Consider the following 24233-nt stretch of genomic DNA (forward strand, 5'->3'; position numbering starts at 1 on the left):
TGGAAAAATGAGGGTCTGGAAAGAGAAGCTAAGGTCGCAGGCAGACCTGTTCCAGAACATTCCATTGGAAGGAGAGGGGAATGGAAGAACAGGAGGCGAGCATGAGGTGGGCGGGGTGGCTGCTGTCACGTAAGGTAACATGATCACTGAGGAAGAGGCGCTGAAGTTACAGGAGGAGACTGCAGCACAGAGACCGTGCAAAGAGCAGTGTTTACAAAGTGCGACAGCTAATTTCTTGCCTCGTCTTTAAACTGCCACATAAATTTTAGTGGTCAGGCCGGTTCAAAGCCAAGGGAGAGGACAAAGCTAGAAGCCAGCCTTCTCTGCAGATTGTGGGGGTGTCGATCCCTCGCTCTTACCCAAATTGGTGAAGGACTCCAGGAAGCATTTCGGCCAGCTGATCCATGGAGGGGTACATGTACCTGAGGAAGACGCAGAGAGCAGTTGGGGAGAGCCCGGATGCTGGCAGAAAGGGGTGATCCAAACGGGGACGTGCTTGAGGGGCACAGGCCACGCAACAGCCCGCCTCGTGCACCCAGGCTCCCTGTCTGGTCCTGTCTCCCTCTCCTTCTGAGGTCCCCATGGCACACCCTAACTGTGAACTGCTTCCTATGCGCCAGGTCCCACGTAAGCATTTATGAGCATTTTCAGCTCACTGAACCCTTACGATAGTTCTACAATTTTCCCCAATATCAAGATTACAAATATCATTGAGGCTGAGCGATAAGCCACTTGGCCTCATGAGACCAATGGGCGGTGAGCCGGAAACAGCCGTCCTCTCTGTGTGTGTTTGGCTTCTGGTCTGGGATGTCACAGGACTGGGGACAACACTGACTAGTAGGCATTTCACAATTCCAACCTCAGGGAGGAGGAATTAAAGCAGGCATGAGAGAATAACGTCGACAAAGTATAATGACTGATCCTCACACATGCCAGGGTCTTGGTGAGGCATCGGAGAGAGGCGGGGAGCAAAGCAGATGCTGCCAGCACAGGAGCCGGCTGTGAGTGCACAGAGACGAGGGAGTGTGACTTACAAGGAAGGCTACGAGGGAGGGCAGAGTGCTTGAGGGGAGACGGAAACAGGGAGACCTGAGTGAGCGAGTGGTCAGGGAAGTCTTCTCGGAAGAAGTGGCATTGAAGGGGTCATGGAAGCCCGATGAGGGAAGAGTGCGGGACACATATTCTAGGCAGGGAACCGCACGTACAAAAGCCCCGGAGAGAGCCTATATGGTGTGGCTCCGCATACGTGCAGCCATTGAGCTGAGAGGGCCCTAGGGGAGAACAGTGGCAAAGGCACTAAGCCCCTCTGGAGTGGCCGTGCAGCCCCCACAGCATGACACCGGAGAAGCCACGTAGCTTCAGGGGCTCTGCTTGCTCCCTGCTCCCCAAGGCTGGGTGCACAGTCAGAAGACAACTGCATTCCGCTCATAAGGCCCCTCCCGTGTGGGAAGCAGACTCAGAGCCAGGAGGAGCCCAGCCAGGGGGTCAGCATGGAGGGGGCTCACCCTCAGAGGGCCTGGCCTACCCCCAAACCCGGAACCCCACCCCACCCTTTACAAAAGGCATAAATAAGCCAGTTCCTGTTTGGACAGCAGCTCCCACTAGCCGAATCACCCAGCAAACCTGGGGACACCACCCGGCACTTTGCCTCCAGATCAACTGAACACAGATTCCTGGGGGTGGGGTCCAGGCCTCAGAATATTTTTAAAACTTCTCCAGGGAGAGCCAAGAGCTTCTGCTTTATGCCAAATCTTTCAAACAGTTGGTCTAAGCAGACAGATTTACTGACACATCTCTGGCTTTATCTGCTGGTAAACGATTAACCATGTCCTACTGTTTCAATAAGCTTTTGATTTTTGGTCCCAGCCCCATGTGGCTAGGTGTCCCTTTTCTTGCTCTCCGATAAAGGTTAATTATTAAGGATAATTCTGAGTGCTAATCAAGAAAGCTATCTATTTGTAAATGCCAAGAAGGTCCCTCTTGGAAGACTTTAAACCCAAGAACATTCTCCTGCCCTAGTTTAATCACAGCATCAGGTACCTAGCGGGGAAGGGGGTGGGCGGAGGGCATCTCTGGGATCCGCCTGAGTGGTGCTGATTGGGGGTGGGGTCAGCAAGTCTGACCACAGCTACATGAGGAAACTGAAAGGCCATGCCCCACACCACTGCACGCTGAGAAGGGCCAGGGAGTATAAACACCTTCCAGTAAGGCGGCCTCATGTTCCAAAGAGAACATGAGTCTTAGAGTCGGTAGACTACGGTTAAAGCCCGACCTTCCCAATTCTCCGCTGTGTGACCTTGAGCTAAGTAGTTAAGGCCTCTATGTCTCAGTTTCTTCACCTGGAAAATGGAGCTAACAACGCCAGCCACACATAGCTAGCCATAAGGATTAAGTGAAAACTACTTTTTTTTTTTTTTTTTTTGAGACAGAGTCTCACTCTGTTGCCCTGGCTAGAGTGAGTGCCGCGGCGTCAGCCTAGCTCACAGCAACCTCAAACTCCTGGGCTCAAGCAATCCTACTGCCTCAGCCTCCCGAGTAGCTGGGACTACAGGCATGCGCCACCATGCCCGGCTAATTTTTTCTATATATTTCTAGTTGTGCAATTAATTTCTTTCTAATTTTTAGTAGAGACGGGGTCTCGCTCTTGCTCAGGCTGGTTTCGAACTCCTGAGCTCAAACAATCCGCCCGCCTCGGCCTCCCAGAGTGCTAGGATTACAGGCATGAGCCACCGCGCCCGGCCGAAAACTACTTTTAAAAATAAAAATGATTAACCCTGGCTCATAGGAAGTACTCCATCAATATCATCTCCCTCCCTCTCTTCTTCTTCCTGACTTTCTAGGTTTTTCTCCTCACTCTTTGGTCACATCAAGGTCCTCTCCCCCTTCAGTCTGGGTTGAGCACACCTGTTATAAAGCCAGCCTTGCAGGAAGGATGGGGGAACAGGAAGATAGCGTGTAATGGGCTCAGAGTCTCAGCTTGGGAAGATGAAGAAGTCCTGGAGATTGAGGGTGGTGATGGTTGCACAATCCTGTCTGCACGTACTTAATGCCACTGAACTGTATACTTAAAAATGCTACATTTTATGTCATATATATTTTATCACAATAAAAAATGGTTAAAATAATGAATTTTATATTTTACTGCAATAACACCCCCGCCTCTCCCAGGCTCCACCGCATGCTGAGAAGAACCAGGGAGTATAAACACCTTCCAGTAAGGAGGCCTCATGTTCCAAAGAGAACATGGGTCTTGGAGTCCTGGGGCAGAAGACCCCTTCTCTCACCCCATGGGGAAGGAGGCAGCGCCGTCCTGCTGGCCCGGGGCATCCACGTGGCAGACAGCAAAGTGCTGGGTGATCTCCTGCATGTCCTCGTAGTTGAAGAGAGGGTTGTAGCAGGTTTTGTCTGAAGAATGGGCAGGGGAGAGAGATGAGAAAAAAGGTGGGAAAAAATCAGCCGGCTCAGTGGTAAAGTACATTCGTTTTGTTAGTTTCAGTCCTATTCGGCAGGGAGAAATGAACTTAGAAGGAGGAATGCAGATCTTGTTTGTTTGTTTTACCATTCCGACTTTTCTCTGGTGATAAAAGGCAAGAATAAGTGACAGGGCAGGGGAGTGGTGTCTGGCAGATGAACCTTGAACTTGCAATTGGTGCTGGGTGGGGCTCCTGGTCTGGTTCCTGCTGCTTTCCTATCAGTGAGGGCTCTAATGGCCCCAGCATGAGGTGCAGTTGCTCCACCAATACTCTCTTTCTCTCTGGATCTGCTGAACTCTCACATCTGGGACACTGCCCAGGGTACACATAAGTTTCATACAAGGAGGAGCATGGTAGGTAAAGCATAGATCCTCCTCTCATGTGGCCTTGGAGGACTCTCCTAATTGCTAAGGGCCTGAGGCAAAGATGCCCAGCTGCTCACCCAACAAAATCTACTTTCCTCCTGGGCATGCAGCTGGACTACATTTCCCAGGCTCCCTTGCATTAAGAGGCGGCCATAAGATCAGCCTCTGGCCAATCACATGAGAGGCTCACTATTTTCTCACAACACCTGCGACCCAATCCTCTAAGTTTCTCTCTCATCTCCCATCTATTTGCCAGATGCTGCTTTGCTAGCAGAAGCCTCTGGGACCCTGGGGGATGGCAGAGCAACAAGCTAGAAAGAGCCTGGGTCCCTGAATTGCCACGTGGAATGTGTCCCACTGAACTGTTACAGGAGTGAGAAATAAACATATATTGTGTTAAGCCACAGAGGGCTTGAGGTCTTCTGTTACAGCAGTTAGCCTACTGGAACCAACAATGAGTCTCTCCAAATGGGGGAGTAACACCGCCATATGCAATCCCATTTCCTTGTCAGAGTCAATGAAATGAGATGATGGATATCCAAATACCTAGCACAGACCTGGTGCACAAAGGATACAAGGGAAACAGGGAAAGAAGCGAGATAAAAGAAAAGTAAGAATGAAGGGAAAAGGTGGTTTTAGGTGACTTAGACGATCCCCAACCTCAAGGTATTAATAAGCTTTATGGACAAAAAAGAAAATCAGGCTGTCCATCAATCAAAAATAAAGCAAGCATCTGGCTCACAATACTCAAGTTCATAAAGATTTCTGCACCAGGAAGGCCTGTAAGTGCCGTCTGAATCATCATGGAGAGAGTCACCTCTATTCCATGTCATTTTAATACTAAGTAGATCCTATTCCATTCCCAGCTATGAAAAATGGGGAACCTACATAAGGAAACCCTTCCTGGTCCTCGTAAGAATTCGCTGTCTAAACATTCATAACAGCGTTACTCATAATAGCCGAAAAGTGGAAACCACCCAAATGTCCGCTGACTAAAGAATGAATAAACAAAATGCAGTCCATCCATACAATGGAACATTATTCCGCAGTAAAGGAATGAAATACTGATTCATGCTACAACATGGATAAACCTTGAAAACATTGCGAAAGAAGCTAGTCACAAAAAAATTACATATTATTCTGTTTCTATAAAATTCCAGATTAGGCAAATTCATAGAGAAGAGAAGCAGATGAGGGGTTGGTCTCCAGCAGAGGGGGCTGTGTGGAAGATTGGGGGCTGTAGATAAAGGGTAAGGATTTCTTTATGGAGCCATGAAAATGTTCTTGAAGTGTGTTGACAGTTACACATTCTGTGAAAATACTAAAATCCGTTTGTACATATTAAAAGCCTCTATTACAGACAGACAGATAGTAGGGAGCTCCCTGTGTTCCCAGCACCTCCGGCACACAGACAACTCCATGCCCACACGCAGTGCATTTCTGGCTTTTCCAGGCTGCGTTAACAGTTCTTCCAAGAACAGCTCCAGGAAGCCCCAGAAAAAAAGAAACAGTCAGCTCCCAGCCACCAGCCCTCCCTGGCTGCCTTTTTGCTCTACTGTCTTGGGAATCAGCTGAGCAGAGAACCATGGCGCCTCAGAACTTACGGTTCATGCCGATGTCGTGGTACGTGAGGATGACAGGCCGGTTTCCCTTGGGGGTCCCACACAGTGTGACGTGAATGGAGCCGTGTAAAGTCTCGATGTCTTGCTCCTGGGGAAAGATAGCAGACAAAGGGCCTGTCATGTGGGGTTCACAGCGCCTATGTGGCTGTATTTACCGACGACAGACACCCAGCGTGTTTCCAATGGTGTTTTGAGGGAGTTCCCTTCCCACGTGGCCACCAGAGCCTTGGGTTTGGGGCAGCAGAGCTCTCTGTCCAGAAGGAGGGAGGGAAAGGGAAGCAGAGCTCCACCAGGAGGCAGAGGACAGAAGCCTGGTTCAGACGGTGCCGTTAACTGCACGGCACTCCGGGGAGGCCAGCCCCAGCAGCCTTCCCCACACAGGACTTCGCTTGCTCCATCTGGAAAATAGAGGCCGGCAGGCCTGAGCTTCCTGATCACCTGCTCCCACACCTCACCTCCCCCAGGTTACTGGACCTGGGAGGGACATCTGCTGGTTCGGGGCTACTGAGAACTCACTCCCTACCTCCAAGGACAGCCCCAGATTTCCTCTGGGAACCCACCCCTCTCACGGTCAGTCCTAGGAGGTCTGTTTCACAAGCCGAGGCCAATTCCTGACTTCCTCCTCCCAGTTGCAAGGACTAGTTCTGGGAAGGACACAGGAGTTGGCTCCTCCCAATGGGAGCCAACCACACTCACTTCCAGCTATTGGGGAACACAACTGGACTTGATTTAACAAGGCTGGGAGGGTTGGATCTGCAGCAGCCACACTGTTAATATGAGGCAATGGCCTGCCTGAAAATCTAGCCAGCCCATAGATGGAAAGGAGAGAAGGAAGGCCTGGGTAATGGGATGTTCCATTACATGGGCCAACAATTTCCCAACCCAGTAAGCCAAAGAATCTTAATTATACCATATCCATCCTCCCTTCTCAGGGGGGTAGGAGGCTCTCCTCCTGGTCAAGGCCAATTCTCCAGGCCATGTCCTCGAGCCGGCTCACTTGGCCAGTCATCCCCGCACCCCTCCACACTAAACCTCCCAAGGCTCCTTCCTGAGAGCTGAAGCCACGCTCATCTTTCTTTCTCCTAAAGTAGTCACCCTGCCTTGGTTCCACTCAGGGACCAATTTTTCACCTGCCAAGTTCATCTAAACTTCTCAAGAGGGTGGTCATGAGCCTTTCTCAATCATCACTCTACTGACCCTTTAACCCAGCCTACCCTGGGTTCCTGCGTTCCTCAGGGTCACCCAGAAGTTCCCAAGGACCAGAGTGACTTCCATGTCTGAGAGCAGTGACCTCCTCTGTGAAAGGTCCCCACTCCGGGCTCTCTTCCCACCAGGACTAGCAGGGGAGCAGAGCCCCCAGGCTGTGGAGGACAGGACACCGAGACTGTCCAGGTGCCAGGGGCAGTGCTGAGCCACGTCCTTCATCCCTGACAAGAGCCCTGCTAGGGCTGTGGGACCCACGCTGGCTCAGGAAAGTGAAGTCAGTGGCCCAGAGCTGCACAGGCAGGAAGCAGCCAAGGTGGATCCCCCAGACAGTCGGCCTCACCGCAGCCCCCACACTTCTCAGCACTTTGCCCACCGAGGGAGAGGCTCACACTCAGGCCTTGGGGGGCCACCTCCGGTCAGCAGGTGGCTTTTATTTTCCGAAGTGTCAATGAGGCATCGTAGTGGGATATGGAACACTCTGGATGCTGACAAACCTGCTTCCAGAAGCCAGCTGAAATGTGACTCACGTCAGTCACTGCCCTGCAGCCATTAGGCAGGAGAGAGGAAGGTCAGTGTTCACAACCTCACTCGTGAAGAAGAGGGGATGGGATAGACCACACACTTAGTAGCCCCCTCCCCAGCCCGCATCTGTGAAATGAGGACAAGCCTAGACCCCGCCTGCCTCCTGGGGATGCGGGAGACCCACAGGACTCAGCAGGTGGGCTGTGCCCACGAGTCCAGGGCTCTCGCCTGCGAGGGACCCCCGGCAGGTGATGTCTACATAGGCCGGGGATCAGATCCTACCTCTGCTACCTCTTATCTCAGAACATAAGCCAGTTCAATGCCATCCAACAAGCATTTATTAGGCATCTATTATATGCCAGGTCCCCTTAGTCCCTGGAGGGCTGAGGAGATAAGAACTCACAAGCTGGTGGAAAGTGGATTTAACCCCCCAGGGTTGGGAGCCGGACCAGGAGAAGCTCAGGGTGCCATGAGACCAGCGATTCTCAACCTGAGGAACTGGCTCACAAACAAAGTATAGCCCAGCTCTCTGGCTCTACCAGCAGAGCCTGAAAGCCCAGCGTTGTGTTTTACCGAGGACTCGCGCCTTCCCCATCCCAGGCAGAGATACAGGGGTTCCCAGTGCTCACTCTGAGACCCCTGAAGCCAGCAAAGCCCAGACCACCAACGTGCCTCTGTGGAAACCTCACAGGGACGGGGGTTGTTTGCAAGGTGACGGTCGTGGCATAAACGGTCACAGCACGGGCTCTCTAGCAGTGCCCAGGCCCACCCAGCAAGGGGTTCTCCTGGGCCACCTCCTGACCACCCCAATGACATTAGTCTCCAGAACACAGAGCTCAATACACCTCCCTGCCCCCTCTCTTCCCCTTAGGGCCCAACACTTCTTTCCTGCCCATAAAAAGGCTGGAAAAATCCATAGCAGAGGGAGCAATGCCCCAGTAGGGGCCAGGATCATCCGCTGGGCCTGCCTGGCCCTGGAGCCACTGTGGGGACAATGGCCCATTGTGGGGGCACATTCTTCATTGTCTCCCAGCTGACCCACATGGCTCCCTCTAAAAATAGGCCAGGACAGGCAGTGTCCCCACCGCCTGTGGACCTCAGGGCTTAAATGCAAGCCCCACCCTTCCCGAGCCCTCTGAGACTCCATGTCTCACCTCTGAGACAGGAAAGAGCTTCCTCCACCCGCTCCTTAGGAGGAGATGAGCCACCGAGCAGAGGCCGGAGCACAGCACCAAACAATGCATGCAGCAGAGGGTTCTAATGTGGTGGCAACCACGGGACACCCAGCCCCGCCTGGCACCAAGAATGTCCCTGGCAACTCCTGAGGGTGGGAAGGGGTAAGAGGTGTTGACTCATCTCTCTGGAAGCCTTAAGATTACACATCTATGGAACCGGAACTACATTTGAGGGTCCACCCCTCAATTCAGGAAGAAGAGGCCACCTGGGTCTTGTTCACTGTGGTGCTCACTGTCTGGATGAAAGATCTGATAAGATCTGAGCCTGGACGAACAAAGACAAGTGTTAGTCCCTAGGAAGGAACATTCTCTACTCTGTCTTCCCCCGGGACTAGTGAGAGCCTCACAGAGCACCGGTGCTTCACCCCCATGAGGGCTACACAAGCGTGATTAACACGGCCCTGCCTCAGCGCTGCCCAGTCCCTCAGCCTGGGCAGGTCTCGGAGAAGAGGCGTTCGACATCGGTAGCCTTATCGGGAAGGTGAAGACCCAGCCTCAGAAAGTGGCAGTGACGTGGTGAGGGGCACACAGGTGTGGGGCTGCCAGCTAGTCGTAGGTGAGCACAGATGGGGGAGAAGATTTGCTAAGCTAAGCGCCCACCAAGAGTCAGGCAGGGAAGCCCACCAATCCCCTTTCACAGGTGAAGAAACTGAGGTGACTTCCCCCAGGTCACAGCTTGTAGTGGTAGAACCAGGATTAGAGCCCTCATCTGCTGGGGGTCTGTGGGACCCTTCCACCCTCCTCTCAGTTCTGGTAAGCCCACGCAGGAAGGAGAAGGAAAAGCACGTGTCATGATCTTCCCCCCATGCCCAAGTCCCATCCCCTGAGTCTCTCTCTCTCCCTCTCTCTCTCTCCCTCTCTCTCTCTCTCTCACACACACACACACACACACACACACACACACACACACACACACGTGCATGTCCCTCTAAGCCAGCTCTGGTGCTCTTTCTCCATTGGGCAAAACCGAGAAGACTGTGTCTGAGATTGAATGGGAGAATTAAAACACAAACACATGCCTTTGTCCTCGTCAGTCCCTAAAGAACATTCTGTCTTTCTGTCCCCGTGGGGATGAATCACCCAGTGTTCTGGAGACAGGAGCCCGTCCCGTGTCCCCCACATTTTCCCAAAGAGAGGGTGCAAGGAACCCAGAACCGCGTGTGCACTGTCCATCCTCTTGCCTGAGGGAAGAAAGTCCTGTCTCAGGGCTCATCCTGGGCATCCCCTCTGGCTGTCACGGTGGCTGGGGACACACACACGCCCCTCCACCACGAAGAACCCAGGCTCGGCTCTCCCATAGCCAGAACCAGACCACAGGGGACCTTGCTCGCGGGGGTCTGACTCAGCCAGGGGGGGTGCAAGAGAGAAACATCCAGGCTGCACATATCTTTCTCTCTGGACGAGTCTAGAAAGACACTCTCTCAAGGTTCAGAGGTGACAGCAGCGATGGGGACAGTAATAATCGTATCAGCCACCGCCTCTTACTCCAGGCCTTCCCTGATCATCACATGTGTTTTCTTGTCGAGTCCCCACAACAACCCAATTGGGTAACAACATCCACATTGTACAGATGAGAAAACTGAGGCCGAGAGAGGTGAAGTACTTTGCCCAAGGTCACAGAGCTGGGACAGTGCAGCAGGATGTGAACCAACTTTGGATTTGGACGGTCCAAGCCCAAAGCCTGCTCTCTATAATGTCCCTGTTTCACACTGTGTGCCAGGAGGAGGAGTTAAGGAAACCTTTCTATGCGACGTGCACTGACACTCCCTATGGCACATGCAGTAAATCGGGTCCCCACATTTATTTGACTGCAGATGAGTTTTTATCTCCCAGCATCTCCGAGGTCTAGCAATCCACGCAGCACATCGTGGGTTATGGTAACATACAGAACAGAGAAATAATAACCTGCTCTGCCCATTCTCCTAAAACGTGCATCTGCCCTCAAACTGCAGGCATGTGTGTCTTTGTGTGTCAGGCTTGGAAGGGCCTCAGCACAAACCTCACCTTCTCGGGGAGGCCCTTTCTGCCACTATACATGACACACGGTCCCGTGTTCCCTTCTTTAAGGTAGCACCGACCACAGTTCCAAATAACTGTGTAGCAGCTGCCTCCCCAACCAGACTGCCAATTCCCAGAGGGAAAGCCTGGCTCTGCTGCAGACAGGCTCTGGCCCAGAGGGTGCACTTAGAGATTTACACAGTCTACACTGCCTGTAAGCTGGCAAGTGGAGAAATAGCACATATCACGAAGTATTCCTTAAAGATTTCATCTCTTTAGCTGCCAATCCTGGCCCGAGAGCTTTATAAACTATGGCAGACTCTGTCGCTTGGCACCCCAAGCATCTGTCGTTCCCTTCTCTTTTATGATAGAATTCCAATTCTGTACAAGCAGCCATGTGCTTGATAAAACTCTCCCCTTCCCTGTCTCCCCACAGGCAAGGATGGTCGGGAGACAGCTCTGGCCACGGAGACGACCGCAGAACTTCCTGGGGCTTCGAGGAGAGTTTTTTTAAAGGGTTAAATTTGGCCTTTTGATTTTTTTCCTTTCACCCTCCCACCTGCTTCCTACTGCAACACAGAAGACATATTTGGGGCGTTTCAGGGCCAAACCTGAGGACAAAAGCTACGTGCTCAGGAGGACAGCAGGAAGCGGAAACGACAAACTCCAGCTTGGCTGGGTGACATCCGTGGCCTGCTGTATTAGGCCTTCTAGGTCAGTGAGAATAGCTAACATTTCCTTGTTTAGGGCACTGTTTGTTGAGTGCTATTAATTTAACAACATACCCACCATGAGCCCCTGGCCAAGTTATCAGCCTTCTCTGAGCATCCATCAGTTGTAAGCTGAGGTCAGGAAGAGAACAAGCCCACCTGCTCCACGGAGCCACTCCTAAGACTAGAACTGTGCCAGGGACCTGGATGTGATTTGCAAACTGTGGCGTTCCCACCACGTCGGTGGTTATGCACGACTGTCCCAGAGATGCTAGTGTTGGAAGCTGCCCGGGCCGGCCCCACTGGCTTAAGTCCAGGGGCTCTGAGACCAGCTGCGACTGCTCCTTCCATAATCCCCTCCTGCCCAGCAGGCCTGGGCAGATACTGACCTAAGAGGATGACCGCTTACCCAGGCTCTAAGTCAGCGGGGGCCGGGTGGCCCCTCCCGGTCTAGCCCTGCCGGCAATCTAGCAGGCAGAACAGGGAGGGCACCCTGTGGGACAACAGGTCAGGAAAGCTGATTTGGGCTAATCGGACCCAGCATTAAGTCAAGGCCTATGGAGGCAAGAAAGGGAAACTATGAGGACAGAGGCTCAAGAGAAAATGCCAAGGGTTTGCCCCACTGCTATCTTTTCATAAAATGATGTACCCTGCCCCCACATTGCCCTGGTTCATCTCCACAGAGGAGGGGCAGGCACGGCCCTGGCATTCATCTCATGATCCATTCCGCTAAGTACGGAGCATGTACGGAATGCGGGATGACCAGGCAGAGGTGTGTGTGGGGAGAGACACACACCAGTACTTGCTGTAAGGACAGCCACCCATTCCCTGGGCAGATCCTATGAAGCCAGGCCTGGCCCTGCACTGTCATGGCAGCCGTTTAGCAGACAGCCTCTGGGGCCAAAGCGCAGGATCCCCATAGCACACACCTGTGGATAACAGTGTGAAGATTCAAGCTCGGTCCTTGGGCTTCCCCCCAGCCCCACACAATGGAAGATAAGACATCAGAGAGGTCAAGCTGGACCTGTGGCTACGCCCTTCATTCTTCAGTCTTCTTCAGTATTGTCACCAACCACATCAAGAAAATTAAAAGAAATTACAGAGTCAGGAAACAGGTTGCCGTGGGCAGAGGGCTGTCAGCCTGGGATACGGCATGAAACTGTAGCCCACACTGAAGATCTCAGTTCTCCCAGGGAATGGGAATTAGGAGGAATGTCTTTCTTGGATTAGGGAAAAGAGAAAGAGCGAACCAACTGCCACTCTGGAAGCAGGGGAGGGTGGCAGAGGCCTGTGTGCTGGGCCCAGTGCCCTGTGTGTTCCGCGTTCGAGACACGCTCCGAGACACTGACGCTACCCTGTTTCACAGATTAGAAAACTAAGCCCCAGAAAGGTCAAGTGAGCGGCCAAGGAAGGACACGTGGCTAGCAAATGACGGGGTGGGTCTGGACCCTGGACCCGCTTCTGTTCACTGCACCCTTTCGGGGACACTGGGAGATGCCTGTGCCATCCTGAGGGGCCATCCCTCGGGAGCCTGGCAGGACAGACCTCAGAGGCCAGGGCTGAGCCCCACTGTGGGTGCTGGGTGGGCGAGGCATCCTCTCCCCTCCTCTGGAGGGTGTTCCCAGTAAACCTACAAGGAGGGCAGAAGAGGCACCCCGGTTTTATTTTCCAAAGCCTCATTTTGCGCTGATCCAGATGAGTGTTCCTGCCATCTGTCACTCGGAGTTTGCTCTAAGTCCCAGTGGCTTTGCTAGGAAGTGGGGTTGGGGGCGGGGGAGGATGGGAAATGGTGGTTTGAGGATTTCCAGGCTTGTCTGAGTTCTGCCCACCTTCAGTCTGGGGGCAGAAAAACAGAAAGCAATTGTGTGGAAAGAGAGAAATTAGTAAAAGGTCACCATTTCCATTTTCCCTATGAGCTGGTCTGCTTCCAAGAGAAAGGGAAACAAGTCAGCCCCCCGACAGGAGCTGTACATCGCCCAACTCCCAGACCCAGCCCGCCACCCCCTCACCCAGAGGCCCTGTGGTCATTTCCCAGAGAGCCAGAGAACACACACGCACACAGATTCCCATGGAAACCAAATCGAATCCAACATCCGAATCACTAAAGATCCAGGTGGAAGGGATTAGAAACAGCAAATCCAACAGGAAAGGCTATCTGGGGCCACAGAGAGCTCCCCCAGCCTTGAGGGAGGAATTACGGGTGGTGGGCGCCACTCCACTGCCCCTTACCCCAAACTAGGCAAATGGACTTTGGCTCCAGACGTGGGAACAGAGCCTCTGCCGTCTCTCTCATCATGCTGTGACACTGGGCAGACCCCTTAGTCTTCTCTGGGCCTCGTCTCCTCCACTACATAAAATGAGGTGGCAATGACCCCTCCCTTACACAGCTGTGAGGGTTCCATGGGAAGATGCAGGAAAGAGCATGGTACACTTTTTGGCGTGCAGGTAGTGCTCAGGGGACCAGCCATTATGACTTCCATGATTATTACATGTTTAGGAATCAGGTAAATCTAAATTTAGGACTATTTTGATAGAACTCTTTGGGTCTCACATCTGCAAAAGAGGGCAGCCCCCCCGCCCTTGGCAGGAAAGCCCTGAGACAACGAGTGAGCACGCAAATAGTCATCCCCTTCCTTGACTCTCCTCCCCGTCCCCTGAAGGTGGCTTTCAACAAACCCTCCCCATCTGGAGCAGAAGGGGTAGGGCTGGATCATCTAAAAGGCATCTGCCAGCTCTGATCTTCTTGGACTCTTGAATTCTAGCCAAAGGAAATAAGCCAGAAATACTCCCAAAATACTCCCACCCTCCCCACTCATCAAATTTGTAAAAACACGACTGCCTAGAACCTGATGCCAGAGGCTCCTCAGCAGAGCCAGATCAAATCGCGTCCTTCCTGCCGCCACGGCACCTCAGGCCAGCAGCCAGCCAGCCCATGCTCTGAGGGCTCCAGAATCTCTCTGGGAAGAGGAGCCACGCAGGGTCCCAAGAGTAGCTGTCAGAACATCACGTGCAAACCACTGGCCTACCTGGCCCAGAGCATAACCCAGGCCAAGACAAACAGACCACCTGAAGGTGATGTCAGTGAGGGAGAGATAAGGCCCGATGTCATCTGCTCCGGCAGCCGAGCTGTTTCCTACACAGGCCACCTAACAGCTCAGCGGCAGTCTCCTCCGCTGCCCCAGCAATGCTCAGCTCTGGGAGCAGTGCACGTGTTTTGATTCATGAAAAAAAAAAAAAAAAATTAAAAACTTAAATTCTTGAGTACATTGGGAAAGGAAGGGGACATCTGCCTGTGTTAGTCAAAATGCTGAAGCACTAATTACTTTTCAAGAAATAACATTGGCAGCTTTCAGATACACACAGCAGAACAGCTCAGACTCCTCAGACTCGACTCCCAGAGACCTGGCCAGATGGCTCGGAATCCAACGACAGGAAGAGGTAACAATGGTTTGCCACGAAGGTACATCGATTCTCAAGCCCGACAGCAGCTCGCCCTCAATGGGTTAATCATAAACCCAATGAAGTGTTGTTTAGATGATTTGCCTGGCCAGATTTTTTAAAAAAATGGGAATTGCAAAGGTGAAGCCGAATATAGGTCTCTCCAGATTGAGGACTGCAGTAACGCACCGTGGCTGGGCTGCACTGGTCTGCGCCAGGCAGCGCTGGGCTCGATGCCGCCCACATCACTGCTGCTGGCCATGGGAAAGTAGTGGCCATGCTCACTACTACAGACTCCACAGTAGTGCACGGGAGCCCCTCATCACCGAGAGCACACTGAGGTCCACGCCAGGCAGGTGACTGTCTCTTTGCTGGAGCCCCCACGTGAATCTGAGAACACAGTGTGCTGGCCAGTCCTTGGGGGGGCACGCCCTGCAGCCACCCTCAGCCAAAGCTCTGTCATCCTCAGCTACGGGCCCTGTGAACAGTAACCCGTGAGGGCGCAGGGCGCATCGGTTGTCGCACTGCATTGCACTTTGGGAAGGAAATCCTCCAGTGACTCCACACCCAAGCTTTTGGAGACTGCCGAAGATCTGAGGGAAACTTCCATAAATATCATGAGTCAACCGGAGCTGGGAGCCAAATCCAAATTAACACAGTTAATTTCTGGTAAGAACCTTGACAATGCATCATGCAACACTCGGATTCAGCTCAGATACTGCGATTCCTTGGTAAGATTGAGCCCGCAACCCACGCACAGCTTACAAGAATAACGCACCTTTGCCCTTGTAAAGTTCACAATCCAGGCTGGGGGCGCTTTGCATGTGCTGCTGCCTCTGCCTGGAATGATCTAGCCCCCCAAATCTTCTACAAGCCGCACGACTGGCTCCATCTCTCCTTCAGGTCTCAGTGCGATGTCATCTCCTCAGAAAGCCTTCCCTGACCCCTCAGCCTAAGACACGCCTCAGCCATGCCCTGTCCCATCACCCAGCTTCATATCTCCCTTCACTATTATCGTCAAAGCTGGAATTGTCACAGCTGCTTGTTTATATGTTTGTATCTGCCCTCCTAGGGAGTCAGAGGAGTGGTTTAAATACGCACTCTGGAAGCACATGGCTTGAGTTCCAACTCTAGCCCTATTCCTTCCCTGCCCTGTGACCTCTGTGAGAGGGTAAGCAAGCTACTTACCCTCTCTGTGCTTGAGGTTCTCCCTCTGTAAAATGGGGACAGGATTGCTATGAGCATTAGATGAGCACAATGTTTGACACACTCAGATGACTCCTGGCGCATGTTCGGCCAGAACTTAAGTTCCTGGAAACAAGGGTCACTGCCTGTCACACTCACCACTGTATCCTCAGCACCTAAACCAGTACCAGGCACAAAGTGGGCATTTGTTAAAGGAACAAAGGAATGTAAAATAGGGAAAAATACCCCAATCTCCCAGGACAACTCTGGGGATTAGCCGAGAGGGCTCGGCCCAGGCCTGGCATGCAGTATTAGGAAACCTTATCCTAACCCCTGCCACACTCCTTCCACAGGCTTCTCTGTGTGGTCCCCACTTGAATGACATCCTAAGGGTGCAACTCCTTTGCCCACTGAGCCTGAGTAACTTTTAGGTTGGCCTGCACCAGCAGCAGGAGCCAGAACTCCTGTTCTCTGCTCTGTCAGCTACCCGTGGCCTGACAGAAACAGACAAAAGTGCTTTGAGAACTTTCAAGAGAGACACAAAAGTGAGGAGTTATCTTGACAGGGGACAGATAAAACTATGCTTTCTAGGTTTCCCAGAATTGATAACCAAGATTTTAAATATACACAATAACCATAAGATCCAGGAGTATATGCCCTAAAGAACTGAAAGCAGGGTCTCAAAGAAACCTTTGTACACCTGTTCGCACAGCAGCATTAGGGACAATAGCCCAGAGATGGAAGCAACCCAGGCGTCCATCGATGAATGAATGGAGAAGCAAAATGTGGTGTAGACCTACAATGGACTATCGTTCAGCCTGAAAAGGGGAGGAAATTATGACATGTGCTACGACATGGATGCGCCTTGAGGACACTATGCTGAGTGAAATAAGTCAGTCACAAAAGACAAATACTGTATGATTCTGCTTATGTGGGGCACGTAGAGCAGTCAAATTTGCAGAGACAGAAAGTAGAATGGTGGCTGCCAGGGGCTGGAAGGAGAAGGGCAACGAGCAGTTGTTGTTTGAAGGGACGGAGTTTCAGTCTCGCAGGATGGAAAGAGTTCTAGAGTTGGATGGTGGTGATGGCTGCACAGCAATGTGAATGTACTTAATGCCACTGAAGTGTGCACTTGGAAGTGATTACAGCGGCATATTTTATGTTATGTATTGTTTACCACCATAAAAGACACTGGGGGAAAACCCCCACAATAGTTAGTAGGTGAGGCGTGTTATATCTGGCCCAGCACTGACATGGGAAGCCCCATGTCATTGTCCTGGGTCATCACCCTCTCCACGCTGCACTTAGCGAGACTGCAGTATTTTCACCATTCCACAGAGGAGGAAACTGAGGCTGAAGTGGGTGAAGCAACTTGTCTGGAAAGGGCACACCTGGGGCTCGCATCCCACTCTTTCTGGCCCTGGAATGCGCCCTGAGGAGGGTGGACAGTCCCAACCCCGCCTAGGAAGACACAACCAGACTCCAACAAGCCACTCCCCCAGGGGAGGTGCAAGAAGCTGATGTTTCAGCCACAGAGAGGGTAGGTTACAGTGGCTCCTGTCTGCGGAGGAGGAAGCTCTCACAGCTGAGGGAGGGAAAACCCAGGGTCTGGCACCACCTCCCCCAGCCACTGCTAGGTGACCTCAGGCGAGTCACTTCCCAATGCTGACTTTCTTCTTCTTAAACAGGCACAAGAAAGTAGAACTGGAGGCCACAGGAGGCGCTCCTTAAAGACCAAGATCTGTGTCCCACGTGTTGGAGACAGCCAACAAAGTGACAGCTTCATGTCCTCCCACCCTATGATGGCCCAGCAGGTGCACAGAGTTGATGGACTGAGTCACCGTGGGCCAAACAAGCCAGACACAGCTGGGCAGTGGTGGGCAGGGCCAGGGTGACCAGCTGTCCTCTCCTGAGCCCCTTCCCAGCACATCCTGAGGGCCCAAAGAGCCACCCCACCTATTCCTGTGCCTGTGCACAAGGGTGGGCTGAGCCTGCCAGGGAGCGCTGCTTCCAGCTCTAACGGGGCTGTAGGCTCAGCCAGACCACCCTGCCGAGTGGGTAGGGGCCGGTTCCCCTGACACTCCCACCCTGAGGCCCAGGGCAGATGGTGTGCCTAGAAACGTGTTTCTGATCTGCTCACATTTCCTCTAGCCCCTGGGAGTGCGGAGGTCCTCCGAGTTCAAGGACCACTTCCACACCACCCCCAACCCTGTACCCTGCATTCTTGCAGAGTGTGGTCTTTGCTCTTGAGCTGTGGGCACCGCTGTCAATTCCGCTGGTGTCTGAGTTATCACTGGGGAAGGGAGAGGAGGGTTCCTACAAGCCAGGAGAGGGACTTGGGAGAAGGAGACCTCAATCAGTGGCCGTGGGTGTGTGCCCTATCTCCCATCTCATTGGCTTTGTGACCCCAAGGCTGTGTTCACCTGTAAAAATATACCGGAACCCCCCCACCCAGGGCTTTTATGAAGATCAAATGAGTGCATTTAATTAAATAAATTAAATTAAACACAGCATGCTAATAACAGTGCCACAGAACATAGTAAGTGCTTAAAAGTATTAAACTATTATTATTACATGAATTTCACGGAAGGTGTATAACCTAGGCTCAGAAAAGTTTAGTAACTTGCTCAAAGGCATGCAGCTTGGAAAGGTCACCTAGAATTCAATCTGCACCAGGCTGACTCTTAAAAACGAAAAAAAAGAAAAAGATTTTTTTTTCAGAGTGGCACGGTATCTTAGCAGTGACCTGACCTTAGGCAAGTTTCGTTGTCTGCAAGTCCGAATTTCTTCATTTATAAGACGGGGAGAAGCCAGCCCTAGTCCAAATTCATCCACCACAGACACACTGAGAGGCTGGGACAGCCGTGACACTATGAACACAGGGATGATTAGTCAGGAAGCCACTTCTGGGTGCAGGGAGGGCCTGCGTCTCCCAGCTCTGATGCTTGTAATCATGAAGCCCTGGGATGGAAATTGCCTCTCCCCGTCCCAGGTGTCGCTGCAGACTGCCCCAGATGTCCCCTGACATCAAGGAGCATTTAGCACCTCACGATGTCTAAAGCAAGTGACGGGCACACAATGACCGGCTGCTAGCTCTCTGCTCAGGGCTCCTGTTCTTGGTCCACATGCACCTTGCTAGGAAGCTGCAAAAGCACATTTTTATAGCCGAATCCCACAGGGCACCACGCCAGCCACGGGCCAGGCATGCCTAACCGCTTTGAGGCTCAATTTCCTCTGCTTTAAGAATAGAGACAATGATCTCTAGTTTATAGGGTTGTCAGGGTTAAGTGGAGTGTCCCCTGCAGTATAAAGGTGTCACACATCTGTCTGGGTTTCCAGAGCCTGGGCCACCGAGGTGGCTTAGTAAGTATGTTCTCAATAAGTCAATTACACAGCAGGGATGTGTTGTCCTCAGAGGAGACAAATGGCCAGACAGAAACCAACACGTTGGATGCACCCCAATGGTTCCACAGCACTCTTCAGGTCAGGGTGGCCTCTGGGTACACCTGACACAGCCATAATGACGTTTAAATGCACTAAGGGCCACACGCCTTGGGTGTGGCATTCAGAGCCTCCATGATCCAGATTCCAGAGGAGGAGTGAAGCTTTGGTGGGGGGGCGGGGAGCGAGCAGAGGGGTCAGACGCAGAGCTGGGAACAGCCCAAAGGCAGGGACGCCTGCACTCGTGCAGGTAGCAGTTGAGCCCTTGGCTGGTCCAAAGTGCCCCTCTGCTCCTTCAGCCTTCCTGCCCTGCCACCTTAGGGCCAGCACAGTGTGGGGCCCACCTGGACTTGGGAATGATGAGTCCAGGACCTGGAGTTCTGACCCAGCCCTTGGCTGAGAGGGCCCAGCCCGCTCTCCTGAGAGCTTGTTCTTGGTCACAGCTGAGCTGCACCCCCCTGGTGCTCCTGCCAAGCCTAAGCGGGGATGGATAGGCTTCAGTCCTGGGCCAGTAAACCACAGGGGAGGCTGGTTACACTTTCCCAAGCAGAGGCAAGAACATCGAGCCTTTGCTTCTGTCCCTGCTCCTCACGGGGCCCCAAGCCCATGCAGCATCTTGCCGCATTCCCCCAACAGGCCCCACAGTTCTGGCCAGCTCTTAGGGTAGAAGGGGGCTGTGTCCCTGTCCTGCTTTCATGGGAAGTGACTGGCTCCTGCTCTCTGGCCAGCACTCAGACCAGCAGCAGGGGACGGAGACCTAGCTGAGACCACTTCCTTCTCTCCCCTTGCCCCCAGCATTTGAACAATGATCTATTGTGAACCAATGGAAAGAAGGAAGGAAAGAGAGAAGATGGGGGAGAGAACAGAGAGGGGGAGGGGGGTAGCCACAACCTGTACTTGCCTGAACATCAAACTCTTGCAGGAGGCCGGTGATGGTCTGTGGAGAGACAAGAGAGATGGTCAGTTTCGTGAGTTTCCTCAGTTGGGGAAATAATGTTGGAACACGTGGGCCTCTCTACACCCTGAACCTGTATCTTCTCTCCCTCCTCTGTGGGGCCCCCCTAATTCCAAAGAGAGACTTTCCTTTTCATCTCAAAGAATAGCAGTCCAATTAAAAAAAAAAAAAAAGGAGACACATTAGCATTAGCTGTGTTCCTTTTTGAAGATAGTCTTGGTAAATAAAAATCTGAAGGTCTAAGCTGACCACAAGCTTGAGAGATACAGGACTATAACCAGCTATTAACTGGTCTCCCTGTCTCCGCTCCAGCCAGTGCTATACTTTTAAACTCAAACCTGACCATGTCATGGTCCTCCTTACATTTTTTCCACAGCTGCCATCATCATCCACAGCTGTGGATTCTGGATTAAAATCCAATCTCTTGTGAGTGGAAGAGAAGAGTAAAGACCTTTAAGCATTTCCCTCAACCTAAAAAATCTGAATTTCAGCCTAAATTCCATCTTTCATCAGAGCTGTCCACGGCAGGACAGGCTCAGCAAGACAGGGAAGGGGTTCTTGTCCCCTCTGGAGCAGGAGGAATGGGAGCCTCGGCTGGCCAACATTTCTAAGAGATATTCCTGGTATGTTTTCCTTCAGACCCAGAGATTTCAAATACTCTCTGAAAATGGAGCCCCATCCTACTGCCAGGAAAAAAAGACAGCTCACAGAGCAAAATGCAAAAGAGGCGTGGGAAATAAAATGGAGCCCCCCTTGCCCAACTGGGGCTGGGAGACAAGATGATCTGCCGCAGGGGTTAAAATAACTCCACATCCCCTGGGCTATGGAAAAGAACATCAGAGAGTTTGGGTAAATTCAGGTGGAAGCAAAGGCGGCTAACACCTACATCCTGTGTGTGTGTGCACGTGAGTGTGTGTTGGTACGAGGGACTGAAGAAGGCTGTTCTGTACAACCCCAACCTTCCAAGTGTCAACCAGAGTACATGGCTGTTCGGCCTGAGGACAGATAGGAGGAAGAAATTCCCGACAGCAAGCCTAACTAAAAACATTTGGCTGAGTTAATCTGTAGCATTGGAAGAAATTCATTTCCATCTAAACCTTGAAAGAAAAGGTAAATATCCCCAAAGAGATGGACTATCATGTAACCCAGAGTGGACAAGCTCTTAGATGTCTGTTCCAGAAATAAAATTTTCTAAGGATACCAGTGGGCTGACTGAAACAAATAAATAATGTCTTTTAAAATGCATTTACCCTTGGACCCCGTGATGCCACGTCTTAGAATTTTCACTGGGGTTGCACCTGTATACATATGCAATGATATACATGCAAGATCAGTGAGGGCACAAATGCCCTGCAGCGCCGTTCGCAATGGCGAAAGGCTGGGAAAGACACAAGTGTCCACATACCGGGCACTGGGCAAATATATTTGGTGGAATCCTGTGTAGCTGGAAAGAGAAAAGTAAGTGCACTATGGACTGATCCAGGAAAGATCACCAAGAAATGTTAAGTGAAAAAGCAAAGTGTGATATACTATTTCTATAGGGATTTTCTAAAGGGGGAGCTAAGACTATGTTGATATGTATTTGTGCCACCTAGGAGTTTTTGTTTGTTTAATTGTTATTTAAGACTGTGTCCCAGACCCACAGTGAAAAGGAAATGGATTTAGAGCCTGCATGATGTGTAGTAAGGGTTGGTAGACCAGGGACCGCCACCTGTTTTTGTAAATAAAGTTTTATTGGAACATAGCAATCACATTCCACATATTGCCCACACTGCTTTCATCCTATAATGGCAAAGTTCAATAGTTATGACAGAGGCTGCATGGTCGATAAAGCCTAAGACATTTACTGTCCAGCCCTTTGCAGAATCCTAGCACAGAGCGATAGATAAGCAAGGGTTCCGCAGCTTCCCCAGGCTTGGTTCCTAATCTTAGTTGTGCCAACTATGTGAATGAACTTGGGCAATTCCCTTCCCATCTGAGACAAGTTTCTCTATCTGCAAAATGGGAATAGAGGTAGTTGCCTTACACATTTGTAATAAAAAGTCCATGAAATTCTGAGCCTAAAACAGAACAGCCACGTGTAGAGTCATAAAGAAATTAAATGAAGAGTCTATTCGCCAAAGTCAGCTGGCCTGGGTTCAAGTCCATGACCCATACTTTGTAACTAAGTGACCAAGGGCAAAGTAACCTCCCTGAGAGTCAGTCTTCCTTTTCTATAAAATGGGGACAACCACAGAACCCAGTACCTAGACCGACCACGGTTGAAATATGGTTAGCTGAGAAGCAGGCACCGAGGATGTATTCCACGCAGGCTAACTATTATTTTTCAAAGCATTTAGTTGGCCTTGGAGTAACTTCCTTTTTGAGCCTGAGCTTCCACATTTTTAAAAAGATGCATCTTTGCAGGCAGCTGTGAGGCTCAGTGAGAATCGGGATGTGAACACGTTTTAAAAACACAATGTCAGCTGCACGAATGTAAAAGCTCATCTGTCGCCTGAACGATCGGCCCAGGACGGACCCTGCCATCCCAGGAAGGGACCTCTGCTAACAGAAGAGGTTTGACCAAAAAGATAATAATAGTAATTTTAGAGAGACAACGTTCTAACTGCTCCATGTGAATTAACTCGCTCCACCCTCACTTGGCCCCATGAAGTAAGTCCTAGTGTCAGCCTTTTACAGATGAGGAACTAGAACATGAAAAGGCTGAAGGATTTGCTAGTGGACACCAAGCTGCAAAGCGTCACAGCCAGAATTTAACCCAGGCAGTGTGGCCCCAGAGTATGTAGCTTTTAACCATGAGGCTGTGGGGCAGGCAGACCCCAGGGGCAACTGGGTTCCAAATTGCATGTTCTAGAACCACAGGATATCAGAGATGGAGGCACTTAGAGACCTTCTGGTTTGATGTCCTCACTTTACAAATGAGAGCAGTGAGCTATTGGGTACAAAGGCCCAGAGAGAGGGGCAAGGGGCCTGGCCCATGATGCCATAGCAATCAGTGGCCAACTGGGGCTCGAAGTGGTGCCTCTCACTCCTTTGCTTTCAAGGAAGCAGTGGACACATGTGTGCACATGTGTGCATGTGTCCATGCATGCTGTGTACATGTGTGTAGCACGTTCATGTGTGTGCATGCTGTGTATACATGCCTTGTGTGCATTCCTATGTGTGCATGTATGTGCGCACAAGCATATGGGTGTGCTGTGTGCACATGTGCCTATGTGTGTGCCTATATGTGTACACATGCACATGTGATGAAGGGTGCTAGAAACATCTCTACTCACCTCCCCTTTCTCTACCAAAGGCTTCACCTCGGCGAGGTCCACATCCTGCAGCTCCCGAGACATGTTCCTGCTGTCACCTGCCTGCAAGAAGACAAAGGCCAAGAGGTCAGCACTTCCTGCTGAGAAGTTTCCCGATGGAAGCAAATACAGGGCCAGGGAAAGAAATGCCAAAAAGGCTGGATCTTCACTCTGCTCAGCAGCTCTTACCTCCTGCACCGTGCATTACAGGTGACAAGGACGCCCCTCGTACCGGCCCCATCCCAGTCTCCCCACTGGGGTCTAGGGGTGGTATATTTCCTGGGAGAGGAAACTGAGGCTCAAAGACACACCTGCCTTCCCAAAGAAACTGATAGGTCAGGAAGGACTCACAAACAGGTCCCCATGTCAAGCCCAGGCCCATGTGCCATGCCCATGACACTTCTCACTGCATTTAATGGAAAGGGACTTGCACTGCTGATCCCAGCAGCCCCAGGCTAACAAACAAAAGGGAACAAAAGGTCACAGGATGCTCACTATGTACAGGCATGGTACGAGCCTCACCTTCAGAGTTAGCCTCATCAGAAGGCCGGCAACACACACACACACACACACACACACACACACACACGTGCGCACGTACGCACACCTCACATCTGCCTCTGTGCAGGACTCTCAGCTAGCTGTCGAAAGGGAAGAGGGACCAAGGACAGGGAAAACCTCAAGCCAAAGAGACTGACAGGCACTAAACACTCAGTAGGATTCTGAAAGAAAAGAGACCTTCAAGGCAAAAAGCACTTCATGGGCCAAAACAGGGGATGGGCCAGAG

General features: G+C 51.6%; 1 protein-coding gene across 1 annotated transcript in view; it reads right to left on the reverse strand.

Moving 5' to 3' along the window:
- Positions 1 to 23519, reverse strand: part of NDRG1 (N-myc downstream regulated 1) — a 42694-nt gene extending 19175 nt beyond the window's left edge. The window contains exons 1-5 of the mRNA XM_012647945.1: positions 23429 to 23519; positions 20097 to 20132; positions 5443 to 5548; positions 3285 to 3405; positions 358 to 422 (exon numbers count right to left, since the gene is read on the reverse strand). Coding sequence (XP_012503399.1) covers positions 358 to 422; positions 3285 to 3405; positions 5443 to 5548; positions 20097 to 20132; positions 23429 to 23491 — 391 coding nt within the window. The 5' untranslated portion in view covers positions 23492 to 23519. The remainder of the gene's footprint in view (positions 1 to 357; positions 423 to 3284; positions 3406 to 5442; positions 5549 to 20096; positions 20133 to 23428) is intronic.
- Between the last annotated feature and the right edge of the window lie 714 nt (positions 23520 to 24233).

The sequence above is a fragment of the Propithecus coquereli genome, unplaced genomic scaffold (assembly GCF_000956105.1).
Source record: "Propithecus coquereli isolate 6110/MARCELLA unplaced genomic scaffold, Pcoq_1.0 Scaffold28, whole genome shotgun sequence".
Lineage (NCBI taxonomy): Eukaryota > Metazoa > Chordata > Mammalia > Primates > Indriidae > Propithecus > Propithecus coquereli.